The 26,869-nt window shown below is 39.1% G+C and overlaps 1 protein-coding gene across 2 annotated transcripts; it reads left to right on the top strand.

Moving 5' to 3' along the window:
- The first annotated feature begins 16 nt into the window (after window positions 1-16).
- si:dkey-32e6.3 lies at window positions 17-24,687 on the top strand. Of its 2 annotated transcripts, none has more exons than XM_039771037.1 (6): window positions 17-228; window positions 5,587-6,152; window positions 9,015-9,223; window positions 16,465-16,625; window positions 21,796-21,928; window positions 23,635-24,687. In XM_039771037.1, the coding sequence occupies exons 2-6, from the start codon at window positions 5,849-5,851 to the stop codon at window positions 23,809-23,811; spliced, it is 984 nt and encodes a 327-aa protein (XP_039626971.1). In that variant the 5' UTR covers window positions 17-228; window positions 5,587-5,848; the 3' UTR covers window positions 23,812-24,687. The 2 variants fall into 2 exon arrangements, with proteins under 2 accessions (XP_039626971.1, XP_039626970.1); XM_039771036.1 differs by having other exon boundaries at window positions 9,015-9,403.
- Window positions 24,688-26,869: the final 2,182 nt, after the last annotated feature.

The raw sequence follows: 26,869 nt of genomic DNA, 5'->3' as shown, positions 1-26,869 counted from the left end.
GACGCGGAGTTTCAGGTTGTTTCTCTTTATGACCTCATTCAATGGAGTGACTTTAAGCCGGCGCCCTGCGATAGATGGAGCTTTTTAAGTAGATTTTACATTACTTCCACACTGCTGGAAATTTTAATCACGTTTTGTCAACAGCAAGCATCCACAGAGGTTTATCCCGCCCCGTTGGTGAAGCCACGTGCGCCCCCTTTTGTAGCCATTGAATTTATTCACATACCGGTTAGTACGTTACCCTGTGTATTTAGACATTTGCTTTTTTCTGTTAGAGTTCAATGTGCGTATCGTGCTATGTATGGGCAGGTAGAAGCTACAGGACTGTATGTGATTCGTGATCTTATTTTCAGGTTTAACCAAGTAAGGAACTGAAACGTGTGTTTCTGACATGTTGTTAAAGCCATTGGGACCTTATTTGGCATGTTTAATTAAGGAATTGTGAATCTGATTACTGCAGAAACGAAAAAATTAGCTGCATCGGTAATACTTTATACTCGCTCCCCAGTGAACGTCATTAACTAAAGGACGAGTAAACGAACGGACGTTACGATAGAACTCCAAAGAACTGGAGTGTGAATGTGTTATTTAGACTCGGAAATCTCGTTAGAAACTGCTACCCCGAAATTCACTCCGCGATCAGACGAACTATTTCCGGAGAGCCAGCAAATCTCACAGTTTTAAGTACATGTACAACAAAGGCAATGAGAGCCGCAGCACACCTCACGCTGCTGAATTCACCGAGCTGCCGTATTGCACTGTGACCGGCAGATGGCGCACTAAGCTCGAACTGTCAGTCTGGCAAAAACGCTTGCTTGTTTTTATATTTATTTGCTTAGCATACGCCTTTAACCAAAGCGACTTACAAAGAGAGGTTGGCATAATCGAGCAAACATCCGTTTGTGGGATTGTTTGGGAACAAGTGCAAGAGGAGAAGATTGCAAAATTGATCAACGCAAGCGAAGAGCTCCGAATAAAATAGAAGCGAGTTACAATTCCATCCATCCATCCATTTTCTAACCCGCTGAATCCGAATACAGGGTCACGGGGGTCTGCTGGAGCCAATCCCAGCCAACACAGGGCACAAGGCAGGAACCAATCCTGGGCAGGGTGCCAACCCACCGCAGGACAAACACACCCACACACCAAGCACACACTAGGGCCAATTGAGAATCGCCAATCCACCTAACCTGCATGTCTTTGGATTGTGGGAGGAAACCGGAGCGCCCGGAGGAAACCCACGCAGACACGGGGAGAACATGCAAACTCCACGCAGGGAGGACCCGGGAAGCGAACCCGGGCCTCCTAACTGCGAGGCAGCAGCGCTACCACTGCGCCACCGTGCCGCCCGAGTTACAATTCCTAGTTTACAAAAGATAATGTCAGTTAGACAAAATTAATCAAACTAGAAAGTCTTCAGATGCTTTTTACGCACAATCCGGGAGTCAGAATTTTAAATGGAGGTTGTAAGCTTGTTTCAACAGTCGGGAGCTACTTATGAAAAGAGACTGGATTGAGATGTAATGCCATGCAGAATTGATATAACCTGAGTGGTCAAGAAAATGCGTAGGACCTCACCAGTTTCCCCATATATATTTAGCTGCACCCCATTGACAGGTCTGTAGGCAAGCATCAGGATCTGAACTTAAACCGTGCTGCCAATAGCGATCAGGAAAGAGTAGTGACATGTGCCTGTCATGGCTGATTGAACACCAGACGTGCCGCTGCATTTTGAATCCTGTGCAGCAGCTTGGTAGCACATCTTGGTACTCCTGGTAGCAGAGACAAGATCAAAGCCTGGACCAGAAATTGTGCTGCATACTCAGATATGATCTGATCTTGTGGATGTTGTATAGAGTACATCTGCAATACCAAGAGACCAGAAAAACATGGTACCTGAAGGACAGGCGGTCATCAACCATCACCCCAAGGTTGTGTCCAGTCATGGTTGGTGTTAGCAGTAATAAGCCATGCGGAACAGAGATGGGTGCTGAATAGACAGGCAAGCTAGGATAACAAGAAGGCCTGTCGTTGCCACATTGAGCTGGAGATGGTATTCCTTCATTCGGGTTATAGTATCAGTGAGACATGCAGAGATCCTAACTGGTACCAAGTGCTCCTCTGGAGGGAGCGACAAGTACAGCTCCATATCATCGGCATACCACTGATAAGAAAAGCCATGCGACACAGGCTAGTGAGGAAATGTATGGAGAGAAGAGGAGAGGGCCCAGCACCAATCCTTGGGGCACCCTTGACATTTCTCCACACCAGGACACATATGGTAAGATCTGCCCAAGAGATTCCAACCACATGAGGGCATTCCCAGTGATGCCAACGTCAGAGAGGGCAGCAAGGAGGGTCTATTGGTTGACCATTTCGAAAGCAGCAGACAGAGAGGTTAGGAGCATGCACTGATACAGTGCATTGCCGCACCCACCACATGACAAACCAACTCGGGATCCCAGATTAAGACCCAAGTGCGGCCATGCAACTGGTGACACCTCAGCACCACATCCGTACTGTGCCACCAACCCCCAGGTTTTTCCCTACAGGTTGGAGGGCCTACATGCAGGGCTGGATGCAGATTAACGTCATTCCCAGGACAGAGCAATTGCCGGTTAAGAGCCTTGCTCAAGGGCCCAATGAAGTAGAGTCACTTTTGGCATTTACAGGATCCGAAACAGCAGCCTTCCGATTGCCAGTGCAATGGCCTCCCTGTCCCTAGCTTCAGAGCCACCACTTCGCCCACTCCGCAGTGGATAGATCTAACAGAATGAGGACAGATGACACGTTGGTAGCTCTAGCCAGCTGTAACATGTTGATGTGGTAGATAGAGCTGTCCAGGTGGAAGGACCCTTTCTGCTGCCCGATTACGACCAAGCAGTCTGTCCTGTAGAAGAAAGAGACTTGGTTAGAAACAGCGTCTGCTGTACAGTACGTGTGCTAAAGGCGGCCATAGCCGCTCCCTTTTTTTTTTTTTGTTTTTACTTTTCATCACCACCCTCGGTTTTTAAACTGCTTGCTGTTTTTCTGATTACTTACGCATGTATTTTTGATCTTATTTAATAGATGTAATTAGTTTGACAAAAAAAATGCCACGATAGATGACTGTAGCATGAGTTACATATTCATCAACAAATTTACCATCTTGGCTTAGAAATTACTTTTACCTTTTTGTAATCTTTAAAAGATTTGAAAAATGATCAGTAATGATTTGTGAAGTTAGTACATTGGCCAACTAAGCCAATCATTTATTTAGCATGCATTTATTTGCCAGTGCAAGTTACTGGGTCGTTCTTTAGCTCTACAAAGCAATTTATATCCATGCATTTCCTGAATCGACTCTTTCTACTTCATTGTTAAGATGAGTTGGAGCAAATTAGGAAACAACCATAGATTTGGTAACGATAACATTTGACTGGAGAGCACAGTTATTGTGTTAACTTTTAGTGGCCTTTCAGTGGAAACCTATGGGAGGAACAGGCAACCTCCATACTGAAGGCATTGCAGCTGGTGATTTTACTGGGGTGGAGAAACCACCATACTGCCAAAGCAATGTATATTACGCTGAAAGAAGTCCAGCACATTCGAGTGGAATATGTGCATGGAAGCAAAGGAGACATTTTTACACTAATGTTAACATTTCACATTATAAACTAAAGTGTAGTCTCTTCAGTGCTAAGCTCATATTCTGGAATTGATCAAGTATACCAGAATTCTTTGGCAGACTGATATAACAAAGTAATGAAAGATGAAGCATCCTTTAGTAAAAGTTCTATTCTGATCAGTCACATGTCATAGGATGTCCAAGAGTTATAAATACATCACTTCTTTCTCAGGTTTAGCCTAAAATCTGCTTGGGGAAACTGTGCTGAGCTCCCTTGGTAATAATAAAAGAAACCTTTGAGTCATCTAGAGTCTCAACTGATCATTTAATAAAGAGAAAATGCCTGAAAGTAAGAAAATGAAACGTGAGGTAAATACCACATGGAGAGTGTGTAATAAAAACAATTAACAATACTAAATTATCAAGGTTTGAATTTTATGTAAGGGAGGATTAGACAAAAACATTGAAGTCAGATGTTATTTATTGCTCCTTTTGTGGTTTTGTAATAAAAATGGTAAAATGCAGAATTCATCAAGCCAAGTGTTAGCTGCATGAAATGAATTTGTTTCCGTTCAATTTATTTTAGTTATATCTTGCAGTTAATCCCACTAGTGCAGAAACAGCAAAAATGCAGCTATAAATCATTACCAGGCATGACAACATAATAGCATAGTGTCAAAAGTAAAACACAAGTAATCATACAATAAGTGTTAAACAGAATAAGTGTTTAGATATTTAAAAGTGCAACCAACATTCTTGTTTTTTGTTTTTTGTTTTTTTTTTTCTTTCTTTCTTTTAAGCAGTGTCCTTTCGTAGATCAGATCAATTCCCCAGTCCCTCTTGTTTCCAAATCCGCTTGATCCGCACTGCAGTGCTGAGAATGCGTTAACACTACACCACTAGGCGAGGGTAAGACCTAAGAGAGAGTGAAAAAAAGAAAAAAACAAAACTTCAGCACTTTGCTTAGATCTTTAACCACCTTTGGAGTAATTACTGGTTTACATTCAATTTGATGCTGTGCTTTATTTAAATGCATTGGATTGTTTAGGAAAGGAAAGCATATTTGTAACAGTCATGCTAAAGTGCCCAGTAATGTGAGGTGGCGTGGCACCACTACTGCCTCACAGTAAGGAGACCAGGGTTTGCGTCCTGAGTGTTTCCTGTATGGAGTTTGCAAGTGCTCCCCATGTCTGAGTGGGTTTCCTTTCACAGTGCAAAGACATGCTGGCTAGGTTAAATGGCAGTGCTAAATTGGCTCGAGTGTGTGTGTTTACCCTCCGATGGACTGGTGCCCTCTCCAGGCGTTGTTCCCAATTGTTGCTGGGATAGGCTTCATCCACACCATGACCCTTTCCCGGATAAGCAGGGTTAGGACGGTGGACAGATGGATGGATTTTGTAATGCTTTTACCTATGTTTAACTCTCATTGACCATTTTGATTAAAAAAAAAATCATTAACCGATTCAAAAAATGATTGTAGAATACGGTGCATTAATTCCCCCATTAAATGTGCCCACTTTATCTAGCATTAGATTTTGGGGACCGGAGACTGTCCAAAAAATGTGTTGATTCCAAGGTAGAAACCTAACTGGGAGGGGAGGGGGGTTCAAATTATATATTTTTTATTATTTATTTTAAGCTTTGACTTACTACAGTTGATTTCTATCATTGTGCCCTTTCCGGTGCTCAACTTTCAGGCCTTAAGAATTATGTATGCTTATTACAGTAGTTTTCAGAAATGCATGTCTTGAATCAACTCATAGAAAAACTTGCCCAGTTTTTGCATATTTAAGATTATACATTGAAAATGATAAAAAAAAAAGTTTAACTCTGTGTCATTATTTGTGATTCTTTTGACCTTTTTTGCTAAACGATTTATTTCTCTAAGAATCATTTTACAGCAGCTTGCCATTATTGTTTGTGGAGATGTCAGGATGTTTTTTTTCCAACTGGTAAAATATGCTTGCGCTTCTTTACAGGTCACGTTCCTCAAATTGTCATTACTGCTTTTCCATTGGACCCTTTTGTAGCATCTAATATTTTAAGCTGTTGAGTCAGCAGAGTGCATTATTGCACTTGTTTGAAAGGTGAACAATGGCTGCTGCCCATTTTTGTATGGGGAAACTGAACATTTTAAGCATTTTTGTTTACTGCCACCAAGCAGACCAGTGTGTGAACATCATTTGCCTCTGCACACATCGATGAAAGCAGACTGACTTCAGTGATTATCTGTGTGGCAATATGTCGAGTTTAGCCACTGGTCCCATTCTCCAGCTTAATCCACCAGAGCAGCACACTGAGCGCTGTAAGAGAAAACACAGCGACTCCTGCCAAGATTGTGGGCCTTCCTCCAGTTCAACAAGACACAAAGAACTCAACTGTTCACCTACCAGAGAAATAGCAGAACCTAAAAGAAGAAAGCTTGTCTTACACTTTGATTTAAATAACACTATCGTGGTCTCTGATGCTGCCACAAAGCAAGACACAGTGAAGGCTCTGGACTACTTTTTGTCCACCGTCACATGGGGCAGATTGGACAAAGAAGGTACGTGTTCTTTCAGCAATTGTGTGAACTGCAGTCCAAATGCTAAAAGATGTTTTATTAATATTTGCTGCTGCAGTAGGTAAGTCAAATCTGCCAGTACCCAAAACTGAGATGTAGCTCTATATTATAGTTTAGCTCTATATTATAGTTTTCATTTTTTCTTGATTATAAAATTAACTTTGTCCACATGGATCAGTACTGGTAATTGTAATGCCAACTCTCTATAGTTTCAGTTTGTCTCTACTCTCTACTGGAAGGGTCTGACATCAGTAGCAGTTGCCTTTAATGTTCTGAGGGAGCACTGCATGTTTCCTTCAGGCCATACGTTTCTCTCTTGCCTATGGACCAACTTCAGAGCTGGTCAGTCTGTCTCAAATTGTGTCCATACAGTTGCCACTAACCACCCACAATGGCACTTTTCTAGTAGGAAATGGTGGTTTAAGGAGTCTAAGATGTCATAGGTGTACTTCATCCCTAGAAGACAGCAGTGGTTTAAAAGCGACATAAAACCATCATACAACAGTGGCCCGTTAAGTTTAGTATTTTGTGGAACATTTGGGCAAGGAAGGGTAGACAAGCAACAGAAGGTGTGACTGACAAGAGTGCTTTGTGGTAGTTTTGGTAAGTGGGTGATGTACTGTACCAGTAATAAAGAAGTTCACAAATTTAGATTTAAATCCAGAGAGGCAGCATGCTTTGGTTTACCTTATATTGTATGCTGCTCCTTATTTATGTCCAGTGTAGCTCCAGTATTGCCAAGCCTTCCTGGTGTAAGGAGTTTCTTTTCTTCACTTAGTTGACTACATATTGTTTCCAGTCACCTCGATAGAGTGGGGATTTCGGGTAAAGCAGATATTTAATTTGCGGGTGGAATTGATTATATTTATTAAACCTTGGTTGTTATTTTTTGTGAATATCATTTAATTTCACGACTCTTCATGTATTTAGGTCCAAAGTTAGAAGTATTAACTAAACGTACCAATAGTGGCATCATTGTAGTATTTATTATAATATGTGCCGTTAAGAGTTGATTATAATAGTATAGCTGTATTCTGTTAAGTTTTATTGAGTAGTCACTTGACCACAATTTCTAAAAATTGCACAATATATGCCAGCCAATAATAAAAGGGTAACTTGGCACTATGTGCTGCCTGAGAATATCCCGGAGATCTCGGCCTCTCCGCCATCTCTAGCAACTTTAAGGTTAGCTTGTCCTCTACCATCCTGGAGGAACATTGTAACTTTTCTCCCAGCTCACACTTCTCTCTTCTTCCTTCTCCATTACTTGCCTTTGACTCACTAACAGGGTGAACGACCTTCTAGTGGTGCCCTTTCTTCTGAACTGTGTCTCTGCTGGTCCTGCGTGTTTCTCTCCCTCATTTTATCTTTGTACCTGTATTTTCCCTCTACCGTTCCTTCAGGCCTTATCACTCCTTGGTGCATCATTTTAGTCCTGCTGGAAGCCCAATTGGATTGAAGGCCTGGCCCCTTTCTGCACTTAGTTTGTACCTTCTTCTCACATTCAGAGTTTTTCTAGGTGTTCACTCATCCTGAAGATATGAGAATTAGGTTACAAAGCTTTACATACTAGCCAACATGAGTGACTATGTCCTGTGATGCACTAGTGATCTATCCATGGTTGATCCCTGCTTTGTATACAGTGCTGATGTAAAAGACATTAGCACCTTGAAATCCAGTATTGGACTAAGCATTTTAAGAAAATGGATGGGTAGCTGGACATTTTTTGTACTCTGAGCAGGTATGCAGTCTCTTTCTTTCGTAAAGAGGCCATGAACTGATGCATTTATGGACAGTAGTGAAATGGAGGATCTAAGCTCATGTTTTAGAGGTGAGAGTTAGATAAGCTTAATTACCTAGAGTGCCAGTGTTGTTTAAAGAGAACATTTTTTCCACCCTACATGAAGTAAATGTTGTTAACAGATATAACTGTTATCAACTGAGCTATAAAAAGACAATAAAAAGGTTAATAATATTAAAAGAGGCTTGTTGGAATTATCGTGTAAAAAAACAAATGGTGTAGGCCAGCACGGTGGTACAGTGGGTGTTCCCTAAGCCTACTTCTTGGCAGTCCTGGTTTTGAATTCTGTCATGGTCATCGTTTGTATGGAGCTGGTATGTTCTGCACTTATCCATTTACATTTTTCTACGGTTACACTTGTTTTCTTTTACAGTCCAAAGGTGTTTGGTGGATTGGCAAGTCTACGTTTGCCCCTACAAGAGTCATTTGTGACAGTGTGAATGTGTATGGCCTCTGATGAACTGATAGACCATTTATGACTGACTTTTTTGCCTTGTGCCTTATGCACTCATTCATTGAATGAAGTGGGTCTGAATATTGATGAATGGATGAAGTCATGTAGATGTATAGTACGTTTATCATATGGCTACCCATCACTGACCCCTCTAGCATTCAAAACCAGAAAACTGCGTAATTGCTATGAAATGACGAACAGATTCATGTGTGTTACTGCTAGTAGTGCTGGCTCTGTGATCATTTCATTATGTTAATTTGGACACAGATTTTTGAAAGCTTTTTTTTTTTATGGTTTTTAAAGCTTTGAGTGGCTTTTATTTAATATCAAGCAGGACAATTTAGACTAGTATAGGTAAAACCCAGTGAAATTATTGGTCAGATGCATGATAATTCAGAACAATTAGAAAGGAGTGAAAGTAAATTAGACTTAGAAGTGGCATGAATTGAAATGATGTCCTTTGTAATTAGTGTGTTCATACAGTAGCTCTCTAGCTGGTTACATTTAAAATTAGTCTAGTCAAACATTTGTTTTATTTTAAAGTGAGCTTTTGTTTAAAATTGTTTTTTTTTTTTTTCTTTTTCAAAAGGCAGATGGGAGTGGCTGAGCGATTTACCTTCTCTCCTTCCACCATGCCCAGGGGCAGTTTCTTACTACTACCAATTCGGGCGTGTGCCAGCTTTCACCGAGTCTGCTGATGGTGTACGCTTCAGGAGAATTCTTGAGTATCATCTGTCACTGCTGGAGTGGCATGGTGAAGAGGACAAGGTGCTGGCTGTAAGTGCAGAAGATGGCAAGGTATATCACTGGATTCTGCCTGCTTTCTTCCATCTGCTACAGGCATTGAGCTTGCAGCACAGAGAGTTTGCCATCCTGTTCAGAACTTTTGGCACAGATTTGCCACGTGTCTTAGTTTCAATGCAGAAGGTGTTGAAGGAAGGGGGCCATCCACTATTCTGTGATATTCAAGCATCACATGTAAGTAAAATGTCTAGTTAATTGTTTATCTGACTCAGCTAACTTTGTTAAAACCTTTTCAGGGTCATGTGGGCCCGTTGCCTATCCTGGGTGCAAGGTAAGGCAAGGCAGTCCATCACAAGGCGTACTCGTGCACATAACCAGACTCACACAGGACTTAGAATTGTCAGGTAAATAAGTTTATTTTTGTATACTCTAGTGCTCTTCACTGAGGGCAGGCTTAAAGAGTGCTATAAAACGTTCACAGATATATGCAGTTAAAAACTATCAAATACTAATTACATAATGAATACACATGGAGTCACCGATTTGATTAAATGCACCGAAAAAAAATCCAAACTGCTTTAATATAAATTGAACCTAACAATAGCAGACCATTGACATTATCAATGAATGAATGGCCAGTTCACGGCAGAGCAGTAGAAAACTAAAAATTCCAGCTAGCATCGGGTCGGTGGGCTCCACTGCCTCCTATGTAATCCAGCCTACATGTTTTTAGGAATGTGGGAACACAAAATTTAGGAGGAAACCAAGAGAATTGCACTCTTCTTGCAAACAGTGACCAGGCATGGGATTCAAACTCCACACATCACCTTTCCACCTGTTAATCTGACTTATCTTTGAGGATCATTGGTAACATTTTACTTTCAGTTCAAATAAAAGGACCAGTGGGTTTAAGCTTATATAAGATTGTTATGTGTTAAATGGCACTCTTCTGCGAGTTGCTTTCTCTTCAGACTTGGAAACCTTCAGCATTGCATGAACTGTCCTTGCTGAGAAACAAGCAGTCATTTGGTCCTGCTGAAGCAGCATCCCTTTAGTGCTTTTGACAGTGAGGCCTGATACCATTTCTAATAGGCTCTCAATGTCCTCTGTTACACATGGGCAACATCCAGAAGAATTGAACATTAAAATTCTCATGAAAGTTGGCAAACATTTAAGGAGGTTGTCAAGAAGCTGACATTTAAAACTTGGTATTATATTAATATAATAAACCGGATTCCAAAAAAGTTGGGACACTATACAAATCGTGAATAAAAACTGAATGCAATGATGTGGAGGTGCCAACTTCTAATATTTTCTTCAGAATAGAACATAAATCACGGAACAAAAGTTTAAACTGAGAAAATGTATCATTTTAAGGGAAAAATATGTTGATTCAGAATTTCATGGTGTCACCAAATCCCAAAAAAGTTGGGACAAGGCCATTTTCACCACTGTGTGGCATCTCCCCTTCTTCTTACAACACTCAACAGACGTCTGGGGACCGAGGGGACCAGTTTCTCAAGTTTAGAAATAGGAATGCTCTCCCATTCTTGTCTAATACAGGCCTCTAACTGTTCAATCGTCTTGGGCCTTCTTTGTCGCACCTTCCTCTTTATGATGTGCCAAATGTTCTCTATAGGTGAAAGATCTGGACTGCAGACTGGCCATTTCAGTACCCGGATCCTTCTCCTACGCAGCCATGATGTTGTGATTGATGCAGAATGTGGTCTGGCATTATCTTGTTGAAAAATACAGATACAGATTAAATACAGATATCCAACATATCATACTGGGCTAAAAGGCCAGAGAGTAAAAGTGTGTTTTTAAATAGGATTTAAAGACAGCTAGCGAAGGAGCCTGCCTAACGTGCAACGGCAAATCATTCCAGAGTTTTGGGGCTGCAACTGGAAAAGCTTGATCACCTCTGAGTTTGCATCGTGCCTTGGGAACACATCAAAGCATCTGGTCTGCTGACCTGAGAGAGCGAGACGGTACGTAAGGGTGCAGCAGTTCCGACAAATAAAGTGGGGCACAACCATTAAAAGATTTAAAAACAAATACAAGGATCTTAAAATGGATTTGAAAACGAAGTGGAAGCCAGTGAAGGGAAGCCAAAATCGGGGCTGATCCAGATTCCATTCAGTTTTTGTCCTATAGCTCGTGTACATTTATTAAAATGGTAGGTATATAGCAGTGTTTCCTAACCTCAGTCCTGTGGCCCACTGTGGCTGCAGGTTTTTGCTCCAACCAGAATCCTAATCAGTGACAACACCCGAGAGCACTGATCTCATTTAATTAGCTGGTATTATTTTTCTTTTGTTCTACATTAAGAAAAGCACATCAGCATGAGTTTTACATTTAGACATTTATAAATATTTCTGCTTTGGCTATAGATTTAAATGCTTAACTCTCATTTGTTGATTTCATTATATTTTGCCCTTTTTGTTTATGCAGTTTTTCCTCTTCGTTTTATCTTATTAATGACAATTAAAAATGAGCAGAGCAGACATGCTGGCAAACAACACTGAATAATCAAAGGCTGCAAGTACTTTAGCGTCAGACCCACTAATTAGTAAATAATGGATTAATTAAAAAATTGGAACACCTAGAAAAGTAGAATGAAAATCAAGATAAAAATAGTGTTAAAAAGAAAAAAATACATTATTCCCATAAAACTGCTTAGTACATTGTAATATTTATTTATGTACTTATTTTTACCAAACTTAGTTTTCTAATTTCTATATTTTTCCCAAAACACAGAACTTGGGAAATATCACATCACTTCATTAGCCCAGGAGTCAAATTAAAAACAGAAGCTGGTGGGAACAAATACCTGCAGCCATAGGGGGGCCACAGGACCGAGGTTGGGAAACACTGGTGCATAGGAAGTTAAACTACAATGTTTTGAAATATTATGAATTCAAACATAGTTGACATCCTGAGGTGCTTATTGGTTTGCTTATTTTTAGATATCAGACACTATTTTCTGTATATAATTAATGCTAACATTCTTATATTTAATAATACTAATACAGGATGTGCCAAAATTTAGTACCGCATTTTTCAAGGAGGTCATTGCGTGAGGTAGAGGCAGCTGAGTGGGTTGGGATGAGGGTCCTTTCATAGGCGATGCTTTGTAGTTTTCAGTCGGCAACGTGCCTTGGTCCAGTGCGCACTGTGCTTTTGCTGCCTAAGCGTTCTTCAAAAACAACAAATCCATCATCACTACGCAACGTGCCTTCCGAATGCACTCCTGCATTCCTCCTAACGGTGACGTCCCAAATCGTGGGTGGCTAAATTTAGACAGACGGGTACAACATTGAACAGAAAATCTCCAGGCTGTCCTGGTGATGTACTATGCCTGAAAACATCCAAGCTGTAAGAGCATCAATTTTGCAGTCTCCTAGACATTCTGCACGCAAACATGCTTCTGCCTTGGGCATTTCCAACATGTCTTTGAGGAGGATTTTGCATGAGAACCTTAATTTCCATCCATACAAAATGATGGTAGTGCAGGAACTCACTGGGAGAGCTGTAGAGAGTTGTGCGCAAACATTCTGCAAATTGTTCATCGAGATGCCATTGTCATGTGCAGCGACGAGGCACATTTCAATTTCAATGGTTGCGTAAATAAGCAAAACTTTTGCCATTGAGCTTAAACCAACCCTTGTGAACTTCATCAGATACCCCTGCACAGTGAGCGTGTTACAGTTCGGTGCGCCGTTGCAGAATTTGGCCTTGTAGGCCCTTACTTTTTTGAGGAGGGAGGAACAATGGTCACCATCACTTCAGAATGTTACATTAAAATTCTAGAGAACTTTATCGTCCCCATCTGGAAGAAATGAATGTGGCGGATGCCTGGATTCTACACGATGGAGCAACAACTCATATGGTGCGGAGATCCTGGCAAGTTTTGTGGGAGATGTTCTTGGGGAAGTTGAACTTCCTGCGTAGCGATGTCGGGTGGCCTTCACATTCACCTGATTTCATTTGGTAAGATTTCTTTTTGTGGGGCTAACTCAAGTTGAAGGTATACACACATCAACCTCGAAACCTTGAAGCACTCAAGGACGCTATTCGCCACGAAATCGGTGCTATTCCTTTTGAAATGCCCCAGTGAGTCATGCGAGCATTCAGAAATCGTCTCAGAGTGTATTGCTAATGATGGCTACCACCTTGAAGACATCATTTTTAAAATACAATGAAAAAGATCTATTTTGTAAACCCTTTCTTGTGTTGTAATGAAATGTATTTTATCTTGTAGTGTTTTTGTAGAATAATCGTTTGAAATGTGGTACTTCTTTTTGGCTCACCCTGTAATACATTTTTTTTATATAGCACCTTAGTATATAGTGTGTTGCTGCAATGTATACATAAATGTTATTGAAATATCTCTGATTCAAAAAGTATTCAGGCATTGCTAATGTAAGTGTGGCCATAATTTACATAACTGAATAGATGAATAGATGCCTGTCATCTGTGTATGTGGAGTTTGCTTGTTCTCCCCTTGCTGGCTTGGGTTTTTCTCGGTGTACAGTAATTTTCCTCTCACATTAGAACAACACTTGTTAGATTCATTGGTAATTTGAAATTACCCATTGGCCAAGAATGAGTGAGGGCATACACAAGTGGAAATTGAGCTGGTCTAATACCCAGTAATGCTAGGATATGGTATAGCGTCTTGAATTATATCAAACAGGTTTGAGATTGATATGTATGCTGTACATTGAAACAATGTGCTCTTGTTTTAAATGATAGTGGTATCATTTTGTTAAACACATTTTCCCCAAATGTTAATTATTTGTAGTATGATATCTAAATGATGTTAATCTGTACACTACTTTAAATTAAGTGTTTTGTTTAGCTATTTAATATAAGCAGACAACTGTAATACAACTGCAGTTGCTGTTTAGCTTGTCCTGAACGTGCATTTAAAAAATTAATCAGTTATAGCTGATTGTTTAGGAATATTTTAATATTGTGGACTTTTTTTTTTTCTCATCCACCCATTTTCCTAACCCACATATCCAGGGTAGGTTTGCGGTGCAGCTTAAGCACATCTCTGTAGGAATGTAAGGCAGGAACAATCCCAGGATACGGTGCTTTTGTTTAGTTTTGTATGAAAATATGCTGTATGATTAAATGAAGTAAAGAGGGGACATCATTTTATCTCGGTGGAGAGTTGTAGTCATTTGAAAAATTAAGTTCACCCAATGAATTTTTTTTTTGCTTTTCAAAAATATGGACATACCAGTATTAAGATTTGATCTTTATTTAAACAGAATGCACATCAATAACAAAGAGCAAACCGACCTAAATATTTAAGGTTTAAATAAGACAGGATCCCCCCAGATCATCTCTAATGACTTTCTGATCATTTTCACTTGATTCTAATTTTAGATATTTGAGGTAGTGAGAAATATATGGGTGTACTTACTTTTTCTACATGTGAAAGTTGCATTAATGTTATTTAAATTATACAGTGGACTGCACAAAGTAAATCTGGCATGATGTTTGTTATTTTATGTCAACCGGTGTCACCCGCTGTACTCAGGCCCCAAACCAGGTGTTGTCTTATGGTGGGTGTGGCAACAGTGCATGCCCCCAACTGCCTCCTCTTCCTCCTCCTTTGTAGATACTGTTTAAATGAAGATCAAATCTTGACATTTCCACATATATTGAAGAGGAAAACATATTTTATGGAGGTTACTTACTTTTTCAACTGACTGTAGGCATTCTCTGTTTTGTGGCATAGATTAACCTAATGTTAGGGATGTTGCAGGGAGACTTCATTACATGGAGAAAATCCACCCACAGATCCACAAAGACAGTGTACAAGTTCCACACAGTGATTGAGTTGTAAATTCCAGGCAGAAATCTTTGATGCAGTATCATTAACTTTTGCATGACCATACTGTCTGTATTACTAATGTTCTATGTAAAATATTGTGGTAGCATGATAGCCAAGAACCGTACTATACAGTATATTGTTGAGTGTAGTTAATATCTTCTGCTTGAATTTATTCACTGTGGTATACTAGATTACTAGTTGTGTGTGTCTCCTGGTAAACTGCTGTAATATTATTTACAGTGGAACCTCGGTTCACGACCATAATTCATTCCAAAACTCTGGTCGTAAACCGATTTGGTCATGAACTGAAGTAATTTCCCCCATAGGATTGTATGTAAATACAAATAATCCGTTCCAGACCGTACAAACTGTATGTAAATATTTTTTTTAAAGATTTTTAAGCACAAATATAGTTAATTACACCATAGAATGCACAGCGTAATAGTAAACTAAATGTAAAAACATTGAATAACACTGAAAAAACCTTGAACAACATATAAAACTAACACTGCAAGAGTTCGCGCTATAGCATTACGAACCACTCGCTAGAAACACTTTTTTTTTTTAATGAGTTTTAAGCACAGGGAAAAAAATAAACATTTGAAAAATCCGTAATTTAATAAACCAGCAAGAAAAGTAACATTGCAACAATGCACGTTACGAACCGATCGCTGTAAACAGAAGTGAAGTGGAGGAAAAAAGTCTTCATTAAATACAACGAGGTTAAAACAATGCTCGGATCTGTCTCTTTAAAAACAAGCCTGGTGCATTCTTTAACTGCCTTCTCCGCCTTATGCGTCCAGCCGTCTCTCTCTAGCGCGCGCGTGTGTCTCTCTCTCTCGTGCGCGCGTGTCTGTGTGTCTCTCTCTGTCTCGCGCTCGCTGCACAGGGAATGCACATGGAGAGACTGAACACGTGCGGAAATCATCGGCACGCACAAACAGAAAGGGAAACTGGCTTGTTCGTATACCGAGTCTGTGGTCGTGAATAGATGCAAAAGTTTGGCGAACTTTTGGTCGTAAACCGATTTGTATGTGTTCCGAGACTTATGTGTGTGCCTTCCAGACAGTGCATAAGGAGCTCTTGCTGAGTTGTCTTTTTCCCCCAATTATCTGCATGTGTGCTATCTGTGGTCAAACATAAACGGCAAATTTGCTGCTGAACGTCTGAGTAGTAAAGTATATCACTAACACCGTGATTAACTGTTTCTGCTTTTCTTAAATATCATATTAGTTCTTGATAGTTCAAAATAATTACAAGGCAAACTCAGCTTGATAGTGCACAACACAGTTACATAGGATGGCTTAAAATGGAATAAGCTGTGTGTATTCTGTAGTTAAGGGTATGTTTTCTGTTTGAGCATGACGCTTAAGAGTTAAATCATATTTAAAGCTATTTAAAAAGCTCCATAGCTTACTGACCTTCCGGTCTCTCTTTTTTTCAGATATCTTTAACTCTAACTCCTGGTCGCATACGCTGTGGCAAGAATAATGTGAAACTTACGAGAGGAGATGATAAAATTATTTCAAGGGGAGATGACAGGAGGTTGTACCAGTATTTCAGTTCTCTGCAAGGGATTGGAGGATTTCAAGATCATTTTGATTGGTGGGTACTGTTAGATTAATTTATGCAGCCATTCTTGAAAAAGTGAACTCTTGGTGAAATGTGCATTCATGTTTTAAAAAGGGGCTATTCTTAGGGAAGGAAATAGTATAGAGGGATGATTCTCTAAATCCAGCGTTTGTCCTATAAATGGCATGCAAAAATGTATGGTTCAAAACAGAAATTAGCATACATTATTTTATTTTATTTTATTGAAAAGAGAGTTTTATCATGTGCAACAGTATAGAAACATAGCTCAGTCTGTCTACCATGTGTGAATTGTGCCTACCATCTCACCAGCTTATTGATTTCTAAATTTTACAGGCAGTGCATTCAAAGGTGTTCCCATAGGGCTTTGAGGGAAATAAAAGCTGATATGCTATGGCGGCAGTAGGGATTCAAAGTTTCATATTAAACATATTGAGTGTACTGCACCATTTCAGTACTTAAACTACCTGTAGCGAGCTCCAGCTCCTCCTGGCTTATCGACGCTAAGTGGAATAAAGCAAGCTGCAGAAAACCAGTGCACAATTGTTGCATGGCTGTGTAAGTCAATCAGCAGTAATATATTTAATAGAAGCTCAGTTTCGGGTGTAAAAGTAGGATTCGGACTTAAGTGGTTAATTAAGTAGGGTGGCACAGCACTGTAGTGTTTTATGGCTGCCACTTCAAAGTCTGTGTGATGACTTCAGCAAATAATTAAGATTTGAAGGTTTGATATTACAAAATATGTATTTGTTTTCATTACCTTTAAATCTATATTACAGCTTCTAGGCTATGCCTGTACAATCCCATATTAATTACAGAACGCTTGCAATGAGGTCATTAATGTGATATTTTTTACAGGAAAGTATTAAATAGACTTTTATGAAGAGTGAGCACTATTTGGTTCCAAGTACCAATAAATGTTTCATTTTACTTAACCATTAGAAATTTTTTTTTTTTTTTTAAATCTTTTGAACTTGGAGTGGGAAGCTGTATTGCTACTCAGACTGGTCTTGCCATTTCTGTTGGGGAAAAACACAGTGCTAGTACCTTCATTTTGGATGCTCTTGCTCAAAAGACATGCATAGCTCTCAGAGGAAGATGACAAGTGGCTGTTAAAAATACTTCTGTTTGTCGAGCACTGCTTCCTGCCCTTTTCGTGGATATCCTGTACTCACTCTATTATTGTCAATTACAGTAGCTGTCATCTTTCCAGACCTCAGTTTTCATCTAGCTTTCAGAGTTACTGTAGTACTCATTTTGTTGAATTCTGTTCTAACATTTTGTTCACTATGGCTTCTCAACATGTACATTCATTTTACTCAAATGTATTTTATCTATATTGTGTTTTGATAAAGGCATCTGCATAAATATTCAGAAACACTCCATAATCATTACAGTACAGTAATATTTTTGATTGTTCAAGTTGTGAAACCTATAAAGACATACATCTTCTAATTTATATACTGTATAAGACAGTTAGTTCTGCCTTAAGTCCGGTGTTTCCAGGATAGGTTACAAATCCCCCTAAAACACACCCGGAACTATCTTGATAGTACCGGTAGTTGGATGGGATGACTGTGCAATTTTTCTAACCGCTTGCAGCACCAAGGTAGTAATGACTGTCTGTAATGTATTTGACCAATCCTGAAAATGGTAAAACAGGCATGATGTGACATACACACATCTTCACTTACTTTCTTAGCATTAGTTGTGCTTAAAGAGAATCCCATATGCAGTTCCACTTGAAGTGTACATCATCCTTTAAGGATCAAAGCTGCATATTTTTTTTTGATATTCGAGACCATTGCATAGGCAGTCTCCTGTAATTGGAGTGCAAAGGAAATGAATACTCTTTGGCAAACTTCTTTCCAATTACACTTTCATTAACAGCATTCGTCAGCCTGTTGAGGTCTTGAACCTATCCTGGAAGCACTCAGTGTGTAAGATAAGAACAAGCATTTGGGTGGGGCACAAGTCCATTGCAGGGCCTACTCTTCTATACACCCTTAGTCATAATTTCACAAGACCAGTTTGGAATTGCCACTTAAACTAAGCTGCATTTCTAAGCTCCACTGACAGACTGAGGAGATCGTTCCTCCCCCACACTATGCGACTATCTATCTATCTATCTATCTATCTATCTATCTATCTATCTATCTATCTATCTATCTATCTATCTATCTATCTATCTATCTATCCATCCATCCATCCATCCATCCATCCATCCATCCATCCATCCATCCATCCTTCCTTCCTTCCTTTATGATCTGGATAGAAGATCAGAATGCCCAGAAAAACACACACACACTCACAGAGACACAGAGAATGTGATCAGACTTACATAGATGGCCAGATGAGAGATTCAGACTCGGGGACACTGGATCCTTAAGGTGGTAGCGCTATCCACTGTGCTGCCAGGCAGCCTCTTTCATTATCGACAACCAAAAATATCAATACTTGCTTCTTGGAAAAAATGTATAAATCTGAGATTTGAAAAAACAGTAATGGTATAGAGTGGCTAATTAGAGACTTAGAAATACAAGTATTCAGTTCATTTCTAAATGTAATGTAATCAGCGATTGGATATGAACAAGGCAGCACTATGTAATTAGTGAATAGATACTCTGCCTTTGTAACAATTAAGTCTCTGTATTGATTCAAGAATCAAGCTGAAACCGACATTTGATTACAAATATTAATCTAAGTTGAGTGGAGGTTTCATTAAAACAGCCTGTCATGAAACTCTCACCGAGAAATACAGTGGTCCAGTTGTGGTGTATGATTATCTCATTACATACTGTATAAAGTTCATATTTTTGGGTAAAGTGGTAAAAAAATCTCAATTAGTATGGAAATTTCACTTGATCAAGCCAATCATTCATTTTATTCATTTGAAGTCAACAAGTGCAAGTGTGTTCAGTCAGTCATTTCCTAATCCACCTAGTCCTGAACAGGGTCGCGGGGGTCTGCTGGAGCCCATCCCAACTAGCATAGGGCTCAAGTTAGGAACAAACCTGGGCCAGTCCATTGCAGCATGGTGCACATCAAAATGGAAATTCTAGACCAAGATCTCAGAAAATTTTCTACTAACATTACCAATACATCAGATGGTGAAGTTTCTCAAGGGAGAATGTCATAGCGTTCATCCAGTTCCTGTTGAGATTTGTGTAGAATTTATGCCAGGGTTCATTGAAACAGATGGAGCAGTTTATGGTGGCTCACTGACTTATTAGGAAAATTGGCTTAGGTGTTGATTTCATTAGTTACTTCTCTGAAGACATGATTGTTTTTTAGCAATAGTGTTTTCATACATGCTAGATATATTTTCTATAGATTGATTAGAAATAGATACAGTAGATGGAAATGTGTATTTTTGTGTTGCATTTTTAAAAATTTGGAGTCGGAAATATTTAATTCTTCAAATATAGCCTTTTGTTGTCCACATGTAACAAGTTCGATTTCATATTTTATTGCCATATATGTATAGTGCAATGAAATTCTGACTTACATATCTCCCACAAACAAGTGACAGTAGTACCTGTCAAGGAAATTAGTATCTTTAGAATAGTTGAGATTGCTGTTTCTAATTTATTTTCCAAAACCAGAACATTACAGTGGCCTTCTACAGATCGAACAGATTAAGATAACACACCAGATACAACTATTTACGTCATATTAATTACAATTAAAGCAAATGAAAAATAAAAATACAAAGAAAAACAAGACTGCTATTACAAATGGCTCCACCTGCTGGAGATCCTTTATTACAACAACCTTGAGGGAGTCTGCCATGTGCAACAGTCAGTTCAACCTGATGAGGAACATAACAAAGCAGCATTCTTAAGTAAGTTTGCTTAATTGTCATAACAGAGTTAAGAAGTACATTAGATTGCACAGATAAGCATACAGATAAATGGTATGATCTTTTAACACACCTATGTCATGTTGATGCACATCTATATCTAAAGAGGAGCTTCTTATACCTTCTTCTTTCATCTGCTCTCGTTAGGGGTTGCCACAGTGGATCATCTTTTGCTGTATCTTACTGTATATATAAATTCTTATTTGAGAACAAAATAAGCATTAATTACCATTATCTCATCATTGCCTAGGTAATGTGCTTAGTACAGATGGTACAGAATGGCTTAGTTAAATAGGAAGTTCGTCAGAAATACTTTGCAATTCATACAAAATAGTATTTCCCTAACATTCCATGTCAAAAATACGCAGTAAATACAACACAATATATGAAATGCAACATCAGATGACATATACAAGAAACATTCATGCAGTTGCAAGTAGTAATGGCTATTGAGTAGTCTAATATCCAGATCATAAAAAGCCATCCCTAAATCTAATGAAGTGCTAATGATCCTTGAACTGTTGGCCAGAACGGAGAAAAGAGACTATGCAGGATGGCTGAGATGTTTAATACTCTTTGCTCAACATTTCTTTATATGTATTGGACAGAAGAGCACTGTGAGCCAGTAATGTTCTTTTCTTTGAGAATGCCCTCCACTGTGCACCCATCAAAGTTGTTGAGCAAAAATGCAGATATCTGGACTCTTCTCAGATATCTAAGGTTTTGAGTATGTTAGTGAGCCATCATGGATCATCTGAAAGTATTTAACCTTTGATTCACACACACACATGTTAACATGCAACTTGTATCCATGCAGCCTTCTGTTTTTGTTTTTTACCTTAGATAGATAGATAGATAGATAGATAGATAGATAGATAGATAGATAGATAGATACTTTATTAATCCCAAGGGGAAATTCACATAATCCAGCAGCAGTATACTGATACAAAGAAACAATATTAAATTAAATAGTAATAAAAATGAAAAAAATTAAAATAAAATTAATGTTAGCATTTACTCCCCCGGGTGGAATTGAAGAGTCGCATTTATACAACTAAATTGTACTGCAGGCAGAAATCTGTCTTGGTAGCAATGAGTGCCAGGCTGCTCCCTACGTCACTAAACTGTGTAAGGGTTTCGGTAAATTGACAGATTTTAATCTTTATTTAACAAAGAACTTGCTTGTGCTTTGGTAATTAGTAAAATGGCAGGAGACTCAATTTAAAAATGTATTAATACTTTTCTATCACCACGGGTGCAAGTCTGCATACTCAAATGTTGTCTTTGTTGCACACATAACTACAACTTCCTTTTTTCCTACAGGTGGGTGCGCAATAGCTTTTCAAGTTTGGGGGGTAAGCCAGTTTGGATTGACCCCTATGATCCTGATGTACAGCACATTTTTATTGATGATAATATTCGACTGAATGATGAAGATACAATTGTCAATCCAAAGGTCAGTTAATCAGCTTTTCCCTTTTTGGCTCATTCACTCTGAAGACTCTGTGATTTTTAAATAAATTAAAATCTGCACATATCCTCTGGTGTTAGAGTAGTGCACATTAACTTAACATTCTCTAGCCTGCTTAACCTCCTTAGCGTTACATTGTTTCTCGAAAAAACATGTAAAATGCGTTGCACTTTTTGGTTTGAAAAATTCTATATTTATTAACTCTTTCTAGTGTAAAATGTGGAAAGTCAAAAGTGTAGAAAGTATAATAATGATGCAAATAGTAATAATAAAATAATAATTAATACTGATTTCTCTGATGTCATATTCTGTGTGTGTGTATATACAGTATATATTTATTTATACACTGTATGTGCAATGCTGGACTTTTACCACGAATATATCTAGCAATGAGAGAATTTCAAGATACTGGAGAACTGTGATGCACAAAAAATGTAATTAAAAAAAGAAAAATAAAAGGAATTTTATTGGTATACAGTGTCAAACTATATAGTGTGTAAGCAGTTATGTTCTGTTTCCCAGGGTCTTACCTTCTGAATATTTACATACAGTAACTGGAGGGCTTGAAATCTGTGTGCTGTTCTTGGCTTGAATCCCATTGTCTCATTTGCCAAAGAGAAGCTGCACAAAAATGAACTCCCTCGGCTAGTATAGAATTCCGCTGGGCACGTTAATAGCAGTGATTATGGCTCAAGAGGTGGAAGGTGACCATTGGTTGTCTGTCACTACAGCAACAACAACAATGTATTTCTTGCACAGCCCAAAAATCACACAAGGAATGCCTCAGTGGGCTTTAATAGGCCTAGTGTTTTGACAGTCCTTCGGCTGTGACCCTCTAAGAAGACAAGAAAGTCTTCTATGCCAATTTTTGTGATTAAAAACTGTTTCGATTTTCTTCAAAATAACTTCATCCTTTTGTAATATAAAGTCATTTAAAAAAATATTCCTAGTAAATATGCCCTCCATATGCTCATGGCAGTGTAGTTTTTGAATGCTCCTGGAACAAGCTTTCCTGTTTCCCATTGCCTTATTTACTAATATATAGTGTGAATAACTGGATGACTTGATTTCTATGCTGACTGAGCATCACATATAAGTACTCTTGCTAATAAAACAAAAGACAATTTAGACAGTAAAATGGCAGTTTATCACTTCTCCTAAGACTCAGTTTTAACGTTAGAACATTATTACTGGTTGATGTATGCTTTTAGTGTCTGCTTAGTGTATATTTAATGTATTTATTGCATGCTTTTAGTGAGGTGACTTTTTAGACCCTTGCCTCGCTCTGAAAACATTTTAAATGACATAATGAAGAATTAAGTGCTGGTTTGATGTTTAAGCGCAAACACGTGTTTTGTCTTTTTAAAATCAGTGGGTTACATATTCAAGGAATAATTAATTGTGGGCATTTTAAGGCCTTCTGGTCTGGGAAAGTAACTGGACAAAAATCATAAGATGGCTGTTAAAGCGACTCACTGTGTGAATTAACCTTCTATCGTTTCACTGGAGTATAAAAAAAGAATTTTGAGATTTTCTGTTTTTGCAAATGAAATTCTTGCCTTGTTTTTAAAACTCTAAAAACACAAATATCTTTATTAAAGTATACTTGTGAGTACCTGATATTTGGTGCCCAGTCTGTAGTTCACTTTGAGTGTTTCTATAAGTTTTTTATTTTCTCCTCTCTTTTACAGGTGTTTATTGATAAAGAAAGTCACCAGACACGTACAGCCCCAACTTCCGAGTTCTACAATGTTAACCTTGTTCAGACTGACCTCTTGATGGCCATTTCTAACCAAAACTACTTCATTGATTGTATCAGAGCTTGTGAAGAGAACTATGAAAAATACCTCCAAGAATCAGATAATTAGGCAACTGCACAGGTCATTTGAGAGTTGAGTGTCATTTTTGTGGACTTTGACATTAGCAACCCAAGCATGAGAGTAAGCCCACAGTAGTGTGTTTGTTTTTTTAAGCAGAAGTGATAGCAGTCAGCTTGTAACTTGATAAAGGAAAACGACATTGTACCAAACGCTGTTATACACTGGACAGATACAGTGAGGCACTTTAGTTCATTACAGAGTATGTAAAAGTTTCAAAGGTGGTATGTGGTGGGTTTCCACTCAATCCAGTTTACTTGATTCTCTTCTCTGTGTTTAAGAATGGCTGATGAAACTTGAAGAGCCACACTGTGTTCTGTGTGTGTTATTTGGTTTTACAGTAACTTATATAGAAATGAACAAAAAGTATATTTTGCGAGCATAAGTTATTTTTTAAAAGGTGTGGCAGATGGCCAGGACGCCGCTTCTGTATATGATCCGGGGGAACAGACATGGGCTGCACAATACCTCCCCTGGGGCGCTGGATGGCAGCCCCGCTGGGTTGCAGTGGTGCCTCTGACTCCCGTAGGGCTTCATGGGAGTTGGAGTTGGTTACAGCCCCGTCGGGATCCGAGGGTGCCACCAGGGAGTGCTGCAACAACTGCTGAGCCCTCTTGGGCGGGTTTTCTGCCACATCCAGAAGTAGGTCAATGAGCACCTGGAGCACTTCCGGGGGTGTTATAAAAGGAGCCAGCAGTCGTTACTCCGGGGGCCGGAGTCAGTTGGAAGAGGACAGAGCTTGCAGGAGAGGAGTGGAGGCAGTGAAGAAAAGGCAATAAAAAGAGAAAGGAGTGGAAGGAGTCTTTGGGCACTGTGTATGTGCTGTGTTATGAAGAGGAAACGAAAATAAACCGTGTGTGTTGTGGACATCTGGTGTCGTGTCTGTTTGTGTCTGGGGCATCTTTCACAAAGGGTTATTAAATATTCAGTACATTTGCTTTCTTTCTCATAAATCTAAGTAGGGACTGCATGGCAGGCACTTTGTGTTGGGTAACTTATTTCACTGTAGGAACTCGAGTTTCAGTCCAAGCCTGTGCAGAGTTGGTATGTTCTCTACAGGCGTGAGATTGTGGGGGGTGCGTGTGATTTCCTGCATCCCCCTCCCTAAAATATGCATCTTAGTTGGGTTAGCAGTTGTCAGTTAACCTGGTATGAGACATCAGAAAGCTAAGAGTGCTGTGCTGTTTTCCATTGCTTATTTTCTCTGAGTGTTAGCTATTAAAATGTATATAAATCTTTAAGAAATGAATCTGTTCTCATTTCTCAGATTTACATCATATTGGTATAGTGGCACAGTAGTTAAGGATGCTGCCTCCTAGGAATGCGAGTTCAAATGTCATTCAGTGTCTGTGTGACTTTTGCCTATTTCGTGTGGTTTTTCGATGGATAGTCCATTTTCTTTGCCAATCCCGATATAAGAAGGTTAAGACAATCGGTGTTGCTAAATGGGCATGGTAGTAGTGAATATGAACATGTCTGCATTAGAGTTTTGTGCAGTGGACTGGCAACCCCACCTCAATTGGCTCCTGTCTTCTGTCTGATTTTGTTACAGTAGGCTATGGATTAACTCTTTAATGGAATAAAGAGGTTAAATAAAGGTCTGTAAGTACTAAAAGATGAGCTAGAAAATTATAGTAAATATCAGCAAAAGAGTCCTCTGTTTAAAATACCTGCCGCTAGTGCAGCCCTCGATGTCTGTGTTGGGTGTGAGACAAGAATTCTAAAATGTCTCGGTTAGGGTGTAATATGGTTACATGGTTATTGTGCTGTAAAATCTCATTTATCATAACATTTATTTTCAGAACTCATTTAAATATTACTATAGTTGGCCGTGTTTTACAACATTAACATTCATTGCAGTTGTTATAAATATTTTTTACCGTTGGATGAAAGGTGGGGATTATTTGAGCAAATATTTGGTCTAAGATTTAACACTTTATTCACCATGCTACAATGACTTCCTAATTCTTTGCATTTATATAGCGCTTTTCTCACTACTCAAAGCGCTCCATAATTGCAGGTTAAGGGCCATGCTCAAGGGCCCAACAGAGCAGAGTTCCTTTTTGGCATTTACGGGATTCGAACCGGGAGCCTTCCTGTACGTCGTTGAAAAGCAGTATCAGGTACAAGGCAAGAACCAGTCATGGAAGGTTCTTGGGGTAGCCCTGGCCTGACTTTACTATGTAGACACACAGATCTGCCGTCATCCCAGCTCTTGTTTTCATGTCCTTACACTCACCTGGCCTAAAGGGAGACACAATCCTAAACCGCTATACGCTGGCACCTGGGACTAAATGAAGCCGTTCTGCACCCAGAACTGACTGATTACTGTGCTTCACGTTCACTTCTCCGATTAGAGGACATCTTCTCTTTATTCATTTATTCCCCAGGCGACAGGATAGATCAAATGTTAAAATCAAGCAATGGGATCAGGCAATAAACAGATAGATAGATAGATACTTTATTAATCCCAAGGGGAAATTCACATAATCCAGCACAATATTTATTCAATCATTATAGTCTTTAATATTTTTAATGATACTTAAATGTTCAAATAGTGGAAGCCAATAAAAGTAAATGGGTGGTGCAAATCAAGTACACAACCTGGTTATTTCAGCAGCTGTCATAGACGACACTGGCTTTCTTTAGGTTAGATTGCTGTGTGGGTCTTCTGTCCACTTCCTCTTTTATGTGGTTAGCTAAACTGTTACAGAGATCAAAAGTTCAAGTAAGGGAAAAGTGCACTTATGTTTTAAGCCTGCGACTTTAATATCATGTCATTTTGCCAGTAATTCTTGTTAACACTTTAACTCTTTGAGGGCTGAATATTTTTTCCAAAAAACTCACATTTTCTGACAAGCACACAAAGCAATGGTTTCACACATAAGTCAACATAAAACGTCAGTTGCTATGTGCTGTGGCTGCTGTTGGTGCATGTTTGGCATCTTTGGCGGAAGTGGCTGCGTGGGGGCACCTCGATGGTCAGCAGGAGTGCACAGTGCGCCAGCTGCCTGGCTGTCTTCGCACAGCAGGTGAGTGGCGCTAGTGG

The sequence above is a fragment of the Polypterus senegalus genome, chromosome 12, assembly GCF_016835505.1.
Source record: "Polypterus senegalus isolate Bchr_013 chromosome 12, ASM1683550v1, whole genome shotgun sequence".
Lineage (NCBI taxonomy): Eukaryota > Metazoa > Chordata > Cladistia > Polypteriformes > Polypteridae > Polypterus > Polypterus senegalus.
Note: the sequence above shows the minus strand (reverse complement) of the source record. Positions and strands in the feature narration are given on the sequence as shown.